This window comes from Entelurus aequoreus, linkage group LG26, assembly GCF_033978785.1.
Source record: "Entelurus aequoreus isolate RoL-2023_Sb linkage group LG26, RoL_Eaeq_v1.1, whole genome shotgun sequence".
Classification (NCBI taxonomy): Eukaryota; Metazoa; Chordata; class Actinopteri; order Syngnathiformes; family Syngnathidae; genus Entelurus; species Entelurus aequoreus.
This window is the reverse complement of record NC_084756.1, coordinates 14,652,899-14,665,398: the sequence shown is the minus strand read 5'-3', so window position 1 is coordinate 14,665,398 and position 12,500 is coordinate 14,652,899. Positions and strand designations below refer to the sequence as shown.

General features: G+C 40.1%; 1 protein-coding gene across 3 annotated transcripts in view; it reads left to right on the top strand.

Annotated features, from left to right (window-relative positions):
• igsf21a (immunoglobin superfamily, member 21a) overlaps positions 1-12,500 on the top strand; it is a 490,857-nt gene that overhangs the window by 446,890 nt on the left and 31,467 nt on the right. For 2 of the 3 annotated variants that reach the window (XM_062038250.1, XM_062038248.1), the window contains exon 7: positions 9,657-9,757. In XM_062038250.1, the coding sequence (XP_061894234.1) occupies positions 9,657-9,757 (101 nt within the window). The remainder of the gene's footprint in view (positions 1-9,656; positions 9,758-12,500) is intronic. The other variant, XM_062038249.1, reaches the window with a different exon arrangement.

Below are 12,500 nucleotides of genomic sequence, written 5' to 3'. Positions count from 1 at the left end.
AGAGCGGAATATACGTTAGGTCAGAAAAAACACAAAGGCTATATCATCCCTACAAACTTGTTTCGTATATACGTTGCGAAATGTGTTATTTACACAGAAATATTTTTTAAATGTTTACTTACATACCTCAATTGTTTCCAAATAACACGGCAGTAAAACGACCGATCAAACAAAACAGAAGTCATGGTCATGGACCCACTAGCTGCACAAGCTAGCTCTCCAATCAGCTAAACAGACTCAATAACTCCACGGTGATGTTTTGTTGAATTTACTGAGGAATTTGTGAAACTGAAACAATGCGAAAATAATGTTGTCGTGGAATAATAATAATAGCACAGACACTTGTAAACGTGTTAGCATATTAGCTAATGCCAATGACGCTAGCTTGATTACAGTATGATAGCACATGCAAATATGCATGAAGACACTCCTACAGACATCACACATGGGACAGTTTAACAAGTAAGAATAGTTTTAGTTATATTGTAAAACTTATAAATGTTGCTTGGAGTGATGAATGAAGAATCCATACGAGTAGAAACGCTATGGACAGCTCGAAGACTGACTGACACTCTGGTAGAAAAAAAGCACTGCCATTAAATGGATGGACACTGCAGCACCTGCAGTGAGCAAACTTGTCCAAAAGATGGCGCCATTGTATGAATAATAAAGCACCCTGTCATTGTTTTTGCTTGGTTAGTTTTATAAAATTATTTTTATTATGGCCGCCAGCGAAGAAAAATTCATAAAATAGGAAAGAAGTGTCCATCCATTTATTTTTTGCCATAGTCCAGAATTTACAGTACATGTGTTTTGTGTTTTTTTTTTCATTTGTATTCACATTGTCATAAGGTATTGTGTGTAGAATTTTTAGGCAGTAAAAGAAAAAAAAAATATTGGGAACCACTGAAGTGAAGTCCTGGACGACTCTCTAGTGGGGCTGTGGCACATTTCCCCTGCGAGCTCTTGGGCCTCATGTCCATCTCGCTCCATTCGAGGGTGCTGATGCCGGACGCCAACTGTCGCCGTTGGACCTCGTCCCAGAAATCAGCCATCATCTTTGACGGCCATATGCCCGGCCAGCTCTGAGTTTGACACCATGAAACCCAGATCCTCCTCCGCATTGCCAGAAGTGGACTGTGAAATGCCATCCGTCCTCGGCAGGAGAAGACACGCCACCTCCTTGCCTCCTTGCCTCCTTGCCTCCTTGCCTCCTTGCCTCCGCTGCCAGGGGAAATATGTCGACGTTTGCTCTCATCTTGGAAATGTCACATTTAGATTTGTATTAGTCACTGTCTCTGTCCTACTTTAGGGGCATCAGAATCTTCTGCAAATATGCTTGATTCATCAATATTACGGGTCTACGAAAGTACCTCGGTTTTGAGGTCACAGTTTGATGGATTTTGGGAAGAGTAATGCAAAATACAAAATGTGAAATGAAATGTAAAAAGTTGGCAGGTAATTCTATTAGTACAGTTCTCAAATTAAAACAATACAAATAGATATAGCATACGGAAAAAATGAAGGATGGACTGTATTACATTGTGGGCTTGATCTACAAAGATCCAAATAATATGTGCTACACTGCAAAAAGTCAGTGTTCAAAAACAAGAAAAAATTAAAGCAGCAAGTATGGACGGGACCGAATTTGAGGGCTCATAAAATCCAAACTAGAGCAGTAATTAAAACTCTTTCATCAACTTTTAATCAGAAGGGTTCAATCTCTCTCCTCTGCTAATTTGAAGCCGACACGACAAACACGCTCAGAGGAGATCATGTTTGAAAAAAAGGTGACTGTTTTTACACAACTTTTGTTTTGAAGGGGGAATTGCAAACTTCCTGTTGATTTTTGCTGGGGGTTGTCAGTGTATGAAATATAGGTCTAAGTGAGACCTACATAGAGGTTTTTGTTTCATGTCTCTACGACATTCCTACTGGGAGTTACAGGCAGTTTTGTCTGTGTTTTCTTCCTAGGGGGCGCAAGAATGAAATTTTGAGATTTGGGGTTTGGTTTTTTGATTAGATCGCAATGTTCGCCAGTCCTGATGTGTGTGTCCAATTTGGTGAGTTTTGAAGCATGTTAAATTACAGCTCAAAGCGGCGGCGGTATAATAATACAACGCTAGAAATACAATAGGGTCCTCTGTCCCAAAGAATCAGGGGTATTTTATTTGAACTAAGCAAAAATATTTGCCAATAGAACAAGAAAATTTGGCTTGTCAAGACTTTCCAAAACAAGTCAAATTAGCTAACCTCAATTAACCCAAAAGTACCTTAAAATAAGTATATTTTTACTAATAACAAGTGCACTTTTCTTGGTAGGAAAAAAAAAAGAGACCTTTTTGCTCAAAATGTTGAAAAATATTCTGAAATGAAGTAAATGCTAGTGCCATTATCTTGACATAATGATATGCGCTCCGCATCATGATTTTTTTTTTCATGCTTAAAATAAGAAATGATGACTTTGAAATAGTTTTGTAATAGTTTTCTACTTGTGAGTGTTGATGACACAGCTTTGCAACAGTTTATATTCTATTTTCAAGCATGTTTTACTCAATATAGCTCATCAAATCTCAGCAACAAGCTGTAATGTCTTACTGACATCATTTAGGACCAAAACACTTAAAATAAGTAAAACACTCTAACATAAAATCTGCTTAATGAGAAGAATTATCTTATCAGACAGAAAATAAGCAAATATCACCCTTGTTTGAGATATTTCATCTTACTTAGATTTCACTTTTTGCAGTGTAGAAAGCTTGCACAAACTATAAAAGGGTGTGTACCATCGTTCTACGGCCCGCCGGTCTCTTCATTTTGGCCCCCGAGACGTCAAGCACCTCCTCGCAGGGAGATTTCAATTTATTTGAAATGCCCATCAATATAGATGCTGGTGCTTTGCTGCCACCTAGTGGACGATGTGATTCTTTCAGGCCAACAACATTTTAGTAAGCTCTAAAAAGGGCTTCACGGAGCGTTTACTTATACGACCCAATTAGAACAACCTTCCCTAGTCATGGTGCGTAAAAAAAAAAAAGTCCAATTAACACAAAATGTCAACACACAACACAACCTGCTCACTGGACTTTGTGGATGCTATGAAAAACGTCCATGCACCATAAAAACTGCAAAATACACCCATTTAAATCCATTGCAAGGCATGATGGGAACATGCAAAACACTCTCCACACTTACCCATGTTTGGTGCATTTTAGCTGCTTGATATTTCTCATTGATTACACAACTTTAAGGATGTCCTCACAGAAGTAAACAAGGTAGGAGTCAAACTTTCACATACTCTTAAACTGTGGCATGAAATAAACACGACTTACGCAGTCCAGGCATGAGGCAAACAATGACGCCAGGACGACTGACTGGCAAAGGCAAGCTTAAATAACGTCTCTAGATTGGAAACAGGTGCGCGTCCCGACCACCAGAGGCAGGTGAAAATCATAAGTCGCCATGGTAACTAAAACAAACAAGGGTGCACAAAAACAGGAACTATGGAGTCTAAAACTAACAGAACATAACAAAAACATGATCCGGAACACGGATCATGACACCCTCCGGGTACTCCGGCTTCCTCCCACCTCCAAAGACATGCACCAGGAGATAGGCTCCTCCCACCTCCAAAGACATGCACCTGGGGATAGGCCCCTCCCACCTCCAAAGACATGCACCTGGGGATAGGCCCCTCCCACCTCCAAAGACATGCACCAGGGAATAGGCTCCTCCCACCTCCAAAGACATGCACCTGGGGATAGGCCCCTCCGACCTCCAAAGACATGCACCTGGGGATAGGCCCCTCCCACCTCCAAAGACATGCACCTGGGGATAGGCTCCTCCCACCTCCAAAGACATGCACCTGGGGATAGGCTCCTCCCACCTCCAAAGACATGCACCTGGGGATAGGCTCCTCCCACCTCCAAAGACATGCACCAGGGAATAGGCTCCTCCCACCTCCAAAGACATGCACCTGGAGATAGGCCCCTCCCACCTCCAAAGACATGCACCAGGGAATAGGCTCCTCCCACCTCCAAAGACATGCACCTGGGGATAGGCCCCTCCGACCTCCAAAGACATGCACCTGGGGATAGGCCCCTCCCACCTCCATGCACCTGGGGATAGGTTGATTGGCAACACTGAATGCTCCCTAGTGTGTGAATGTTGTCTATCTGTGTTGGCCCTGTGATGAGGTGGCGACTTGTCCAGGGTGTACTCCGCCTTCCGCCCGGTTGTAGCTGAGATAGGCTCGAGCACCCCCTGCGACCCCAAAAGGGACAAGCGGTAGAAAATGGATGGATATATATTTAAGAAGCATATTTATTATTGATTTAGTTCGAATTTGTCGTAGCATTGTGTAATTAATTGTCTGCACATTTGTTTGTCATCGTTTTTTGTGAATCCTTTCGTTAGTGTTTGTTTTTGTAATTAGACCCGCTATTTGAGTGGGCCCCGAGCCCTTCTGTAGTGGAAGACTCGGGCTCCGAGGTCAAACATGTGATGAACACCTGGGGCCGTACTTATCAAGCTTCTTAGAATGACTCCTAAGAAGTCTGCTAAGAGTTGACTTAAGAGTAAATAAATTCTTGGCTGAAAGCTGCACTTAAAAGTTAGTTATCAAGCGTCTTACTCACACTTTCAGCGAAGTGTAGGACTGAATCTGAAGTGTCACACTCAGAGCTGAATTACGACATTACTATGTGCCGTAAACGCAATTTTAGGTGACGTCATTTCTGTGTCCTTAGAAATGACCAATCACGGAAGGGAATCCGTTGTCTAAGAATAAAGAAATATCTTGGAAATATTTAAGTGGACAATGGGAGTGTATATTTTGACCATAAACTACAAAATAATACAAAACAAACTAGTCCCCGCCGGCACTCACGCTACCGCTCCCTCTCTTCTCTCGCCCACACACTCACTGACGTCACTCACCTCACGGCCACACACATACGCTACTGTCATAACATTTTCTTTCCAATTCATTAATTAGGCAACTAATTTGAAAGTGGTGTGGGTGGCTCTATATATACTAGCCCACTGCAGACACATGCAGAAATCAACAAGGAATCGAAAAGTATTAAATCTGTGACAAAAATAATATCCGCTCTGTCTAAACGATACCGTTTGATCAGCTGCTCGTCATCAAAAAAAAAAAAAAAACGTCCCTCTCGCCTCAGTGCCATCCCCTGCTGGCAACTCCTAACCACTTAAGACACCTCTGAAGGTCTCTTAAATATCGTGGAGAGTAGGAGTGATTCTTAGACTTAAGAACGTTGATAAAAAGCTTTTATTCTTAAGTTTGAGAGTAGGACTAAATTTCGCAAATTCTCAGGACTTAAGTGTAAAATGGCACTCTAAGAAGCTTGATAAGTACGTCCCCTGGTCTCATAGTTACATTCCTAATTAATACTTTTGATTTAAAGTCTTTCAGTAAGTAAAATTGTTTATTTATATTTGGTTCTTTCTTTTGATTACGTCAGAATCCGAATCATTTAGCTGTCCGAAACTTTTGAATCTAGTCTTGTCGCGCTCGGGTTGGACCCAAACCGAAGTGCGTACCTTTCAATAGGACACGTGGCGGTGTTCTAAGTGCAAATGTGTCATTGTGGCCTCAGTCAGTCAGCCAAGTGGCTTACAAAAGACTTGATTAGCCGCATGAAGAGCTTCCATCCTCCTCTTAGTACTGAAGTGTCTAAAGTGAGTTGCATCAGCAGTTAATGCAGCAAATGAATTGAAGATGAACGTCTTTAATAAAAGTAAATGCTTTGTCACTGCCGATGAATTTGTCCACTTGTGGAAAAATAGCTTCTTTGTCCGTGAGCACCGAGTGAAGCACAGGTGAGCGACATCAGACGTGCACACTGTGGCCACACCTGCAGCACACCTGTGCCAAACATGACTCAGTTAAATGTCTTATTATTATAATCAAATGACAGCAATCATTTCCATGAGATTATTTTCTGATATAAGTGTTTGGGCCCACAATAACAAACACATTTGTTTTTCATGAGCTGGTACTGGTATTGGGTGGTATTGTGTACTAGTATTGGGTGGTATTGTGTACTGGTATTGGGTGGTATTGTGTACTAGTATTGGGTGGTATTGTGTACTAGTATTGGGTGGTATTGTGTACTGGTATTGGGTGGTATTGTGTACTAGTATTGGGTGGTATTGTGTACTGGTATTGGGTGGTATTGTGTACTGGTTTTGGGTGGTATTGTGTACTGGTATTGGGTGGTATTGTGTACTGGTATTGGGTGGTATTGTGTACTAGTATTGGGTGGTATTGTGTACTGGTATTGGGTGGTATTGTGTACTGGTATTGGGTGGTATTGTGTACTAGTATTGGGTGGTATTGTGTACTGGTATTGGGTGGTATTGTGAACTGGTATTGGGTGGTATTGTGTACTGGTATTGGGTGGTATTTTGTACTGGTATTGTGTGGTATTGTGTACTGGTATTGGGTGGTATTGTGTACTGGTTTTGGGTGGTATTGTGTACTGGTATTGGGTGGTATTGTGTACTGGTATTGGGTGGTATTGTGTACTAGTATTGGGTGGTATTGTGTACTGGTATTGGGTGGTATTGTGTACTGGTATTGGGTGGTATTGTGTACTAGTATTGGGTGGTATTGTGTACTGGTATTGGGTGGTATTGTGAACTGGTATTGGGTGGTATTGTGTACTGGTATTGTGTGGTATTGTGTACTGGTATTGGGTGGTATTGTGTACTGGTATTGGGTGGTATTGTGTACTGGTATTGGGTGGTATTGTGTACTGGTATTGGGTGGTATTGTGTACTGGTATTGGGTGGTATTGTGTACTGGTATTGGGTGGTATTGTGTACTAGTATTGTGTGGTATTGTGTACTGGTATTGGGTGGTATTGTGTACTAGTATTGGGTGGTATTGTGTACTGGTATTGGGTGGTATTGTATACTGGTATTGGGTGGTATTGTGTACTGGTATTGGGTGGTATTGTGTACTGGTATTGTGTGGTATTGTGTACTGGTTTTGGGTGGTATTGTGTACTAGTATTGGGTGGTATTGTGTACTGGTATTGGGTGGTATTGTGTACTAGTATTGGGTGGTATTGTGTACTAGTATTGGGTGGTATTGTGTACTGGTATTGGGTGGTATTGTGTACTGGTATTGGGTGGTATTGTGTACTGGTATTGGATGGTATTGTGTACTGGTATTGGGTGGTATTGTGTACTAGTATTGGGTGGTATTGTGTACTAGTATTGGGTGGTATTGTGTACTGGTATTGGGTGGTATTGTGTACTGGTATTGGGTGGTATTGTGTACTGGTTTCGGGTGGTATTGTGTACTGGTATTGGGTGGTATTGTGTACTGGTATTGGGTGGTATTGTGTACTGGTATTGGGTGGTATTGTGTACTAGTATTGGGTGGTATTGTGTACTGGTTTTGGGTGGTATTGTGTACTGGTATTGGGTGGTATTGTGTACTGGTATTGGGTGGTATTGTGTACTGGTATTGGGTGGGGGGTCCTGCTTTGGAAATAATGCGGACCCCTTTCAGAGATCGCATTTAGTTCCCATGAAAACCTTCACATGTTGCACAATGAGATGTAAGCATGGGATCATGTGTACATTCCTGTAACTTTCCGTTTGTAAATTATATATTTTTATTAGTATTTTTTTTAATATGCTAACAGCATTTCATGATCAATATTTAGAAATTAAGATTCTTAATAAATGACGGTAGAATAAGCATACATTTGATTGGTAAAGTATAGTGTTGTCCCGATACTAATATTTTGGTACCTGCACCAAAATGTATTTCGATACTTTTCGGTACTTTTCGATTCTTTATTAAATAAAGGGGACCACACAAAATGTCATTATTGGCTTTATTGTAACAACAAATGTTAGTGTACATGAAACATATGTTTATTATTGTCATTTAGTCCTTAAATAAAATAGTGAACATACTAGACAACTTGTCTTTTAGTAGTAAGTAAACAAACAAAGACTCCTAATTAGTCTGCAGTCATTTATACACCTATTATTTTGTACACATTATGAGGGACAAACTGTAAAAACTGATTATTAATCTACTTGTTCATTTACTGTTAATATCTGCTTATTTTCTGTTTTAACATGTTATATTTACACTTCTGTTCAAATGTAATAATCACTTATTCTTCTCTTCTTTGATACTTGACATTAGTTTTGGATGATACCACACATTTAGGTATGGATCCGATACCAAGTAGTTACAGGATCATACATTGGTCATATTCAAAGTCATCATGTGTCCAGGGACGTATTTACTGAATTTATTAATATAATATATATATTTTTTTAAACAAAAGAAGATGCCAAAAAACATTGATGCAATCATAGTAGTATCGACTAGATACGCTCTTGTACTTGGTATCATTACAGTGGATGTCAGATGTAGATCCACCCATGGCATTTGTTTACATTGTGACGGTGGTGAGCTATTGTATCCCCCTACGGTGTGTAGTGAAGCATGTTTAGCTATTCCTCGTCCTCCAGTGATAATGCTACTTGTAAGAAACGTACTTTATTTGTCGCCATGGAGACCAGGATTAGTGATTTAAAAGTAGCTAAAACACTGCAGACTGCGGCTGGACTTTAGCTGCTTCAGTGTTATAACTTCACCTTTATCTTGACTTTGTACACCAAAATGCGTCCATTCTCCCTTTTGTAAGTACTCTGTGTGTGTGCGCTGCCCAACATGCTCCTCTGCTCATAAAACCAGCAATGACACCACGTTAGAGGCGGCATAGTATCGAATATGATTCATTAGTATCGCGGTACTATACTAATAGCGGTATACCGTAGTAACGACCTGGAATTATACATTGCGTGTGGTGTTGGAGTTGTCCGACTTTTTGTGTGTCTGTAAACGCATCGCTGGCTGAGGGCCTCATGTGCAAGTGTTGGTGCAGGTGAGAAGGAGCGAGCGGGTGCTGTTGACAAAGTTGGTTTTGGTGTGGTTTGTAAGGCAGAAAACGAGCAGTTTTGCCAGATGTACATTTGTTGGTCATGACTTTATGACCGGCAAAGAGTTTTGCTCAATAAAATGATGGATGGGATTCCTGTGGTCCTTAAAGACACACGTTATTAATTAATAATTGAACAGTGATGACCAAAACTATTTCCTCAGTTGCATTGAAAATTGTTGTGTGCTTATTTTTGAATGACATTTTGTGCCTTAAAGGGAAAATTGCTTGTCACCGCGAAAATGTGCATTTTTTTATTATGCAAATGATCATTTTTATCTGGGCTCCACACGTAAGAGGGGAATATAATCTTGGAGCGCTAGAATGTGATTGTTTTAGGGGCCACGCAGGACCAGGCTGTCCACAGCAAGACAAAGGAATTAGCTCTCAGATTGTTTCTTATCTGGCCGCCTCCACACTTCACCCACCGTGCTCCCATTCTCCTCCAGTAATGACTATCCACCCTTTTTCTCCCCAGCGGGGGAATAAATCCAGCACCGTCTTCCGGATAAAAGGACTCGCTTGTCCCCGCTCTCTTGCCCGCTGACCTGAATTGACAGGAAATTGTATTCCTCCCTTGACGGAACAGGTGGTTTTTCTCTCCGCGATGACCTTTTGTCCTCTTTCCCCCCACCCCCCTTTTTTATCTCCCTGCAGCCGCCCCTAAGGGCCCCAAGCTCTTCATGACCCCCAGCAGGGCCAAAGTTGGGGACACAGTGCGCATCACTGTGCAAGGATTCCAGGTAGGACCTCGTGGGGTAAGTAGCACAGTGTGAGGCTTTAACATTACATCTCACGTGTTGTCGTACCATCTTTTCATCTCACTTTCAACACCTTTACGTTGTTTTTGACCTTCACATTTTTTGACCCTTCACCTTTTTTTACCTTCACCTGTTTTTTACCTTCACCTTTACATTGTTTCATGCTCACAGTATCAAACTGAATGCAAATCCTCAAGTACAAACCCCGTTTCCATATGAGTTGGTAAATGGTGTTAGATGTAAATATAAACGGAATACAATGATTTGTGAATCCTTTTCAAGCCATATTCAGTTGAATATGCTACAAAGACAACATATTTCATGTTCAAACTCATAAACTTTATTTTTTTTTTTGCAAATAATCATTAACTTAGATCATTGTATTCCGTTTATATTTACATCCAACACAATTTCCCAACTCATATGGAAACGGGGTTTGTATTTGTATGGTCTAGTGTTGTCCCAGTACCAATATTTTGGTACCGGTACCAAAATGTATTTAGATACTTTTCTAAATAAAGGGGACCACAAAAAATGTCATTATTGGCTTTATTTGAACAGAAAATGTTAGTGTACATGAAACATATGTTTATTATTGTCATTTAGTCCTTCAATAAAATAGACAACTTGTCTTTTAGTAGTAAGTAAACAAACAAAGACTCCTAATTAGTCTGCAGTAACATATTGTGTCATTTATACACCTATTATTTTGTACACATTATGAGGGACAAACTGTAAAAATTGATTATTAATCTACTTGTTCATTTACTGTTAATATCTGCTTATTTTCTATTTTAACATGTTCTATCTACACTTCTGTTCAAATGTAATAATCACTTATTCTTCTCTTCTTTGATACTTGACATTAGTTTTGGATGATACCACACATTTAGGTATGGATGTGATACCAAGTAGTTACAGGATCATACATTGGTCATATTCAAAGTCCTCATGTGTCCAGGGACGTATTTACTGACTTTATAAACATAATATACATCGTAGTAGTATTGACTAGATACGTTCCTGTAGTTGGTATCATTACAGTGGATGTCAGGTGTAGATCCACCGATGGCGTTTGTTTACATTGTGGCGCCGGTGAGCTACGGTGTGTAGTGAAGCATGTTTAGCTACTCCTCGTCCTGCAGTGATAATACTACTTGTAAGAAACATACTTTATTTGTCGCCATGGAGACCAGGATTAGTGATTTAAAAGTAGCTAAAACACTGTGGATGGATGTTAGCCGTGTCTTAAAGCAGCTCTTCCTGAGGGTGTTTCAGTGTTATAACTTCACCTTTATCTTGACTTTTTACACCATTCTCCCTTTTCTGTCTAAACACTGTGTCTGCTTGTAAGTACTCTGTGTGTGCGCGCTGCCCAACATGCTCCTCTGCTCGTAAAACCCTAGTATGAACTTTATTAACAAGGTTAATAATAAGTAGCTGTGAGTGGCATATTTCTCTTGTTGCCTTATTTGGATTTGACTTTGTTTAATGTTTGGTTATATTTATTATTTGGGGGATAAAAAGAAGGAAGAGAAAGAAGACAAAGGGGGACATTTCTGGGACAAGAGAAGCAACAACAACAACAACAACAACATAACTATATCAGCCAAAACATTATATACAAATATGATACCAAAGATTATATAGAAGAAGAGATTGGTGAAGTAGATAGTACCCTAATTTCCAGACTATAGAGCGCACCGGTATATAAGCTGCGCCCACAAAATAAATTAATAAATAAAATAATTAGTGGTGATAGATCAGTGGTATCACAACAGTAGCCAGTGGTGATAGATCAGTGGTATCACAACAGTAGCCAGTGGTGATAGATCAGTGGTATCACAACAGTAGCCAGTGGTGATAGATCAGTGGTATCACAACAGTAGACAGTGGTGATAGATCAGTGGTATCACAACAGTAGACAGTGGTGATAGATCAGTGGTATCACAACAGTAGACAGTGGTGATAGATCAGTGGTATCACAACAGTAGCCGGTGGTGATAGATCAGTGGTATCACAACAGTAGCCAGTGGTGATAGATCAGTGGTATCACAACAGTAGCCAGTGGTGATAGATCAGTGGTATCACAACAGTAGCCAGTGGTGATAGATCAGTGGTATCAAGATAGATCAGTGGTATCAAGCAGACGGAGATATGATTGTGGATCATTTTGCTGGCCTCGCAATAAGATGTAGATTTGCTCGCCATCCCGACGGCGTTTAGGAATATATTATGGATGAGGACTTTCTGTTTGTACTCCTCCTTCTTGTTGGCTCAACTCTGAGATTGAATACGTGTCTGTCTGAGCAGCACTTTTTAATTTGGCCACTTCCTGACCTCTGCTGGGAGTCACAAACATGCCTGCAATAATAATAATAATAATAATAATAATAATAATAATAATAATAATAATAATAGTAATAATAATTACTTCCTGACCTTTGCTGGGAGTCACAAACATGCCTGCAATAATATTAATGCTGCCATTGCAGTATTTTACCATAGGGCAGGAACAATTTGACACAATTACGATTGGATGATTGGATTCAGAATGGAGTCTCCCTTCAATATGAGTCTTGATTCAAACTTATTTTCACAATGTGTTATTTGGCGTAAGAATTATAATGAAGCTGTTTAAAAGAGGTTACAGGTTTGAAAAGCTCCTTACGGGGAACTCTTTTTAAATAGTTGATTCTTATGAAAAAATTTTAAATGAAATGATAATATACATGATAAT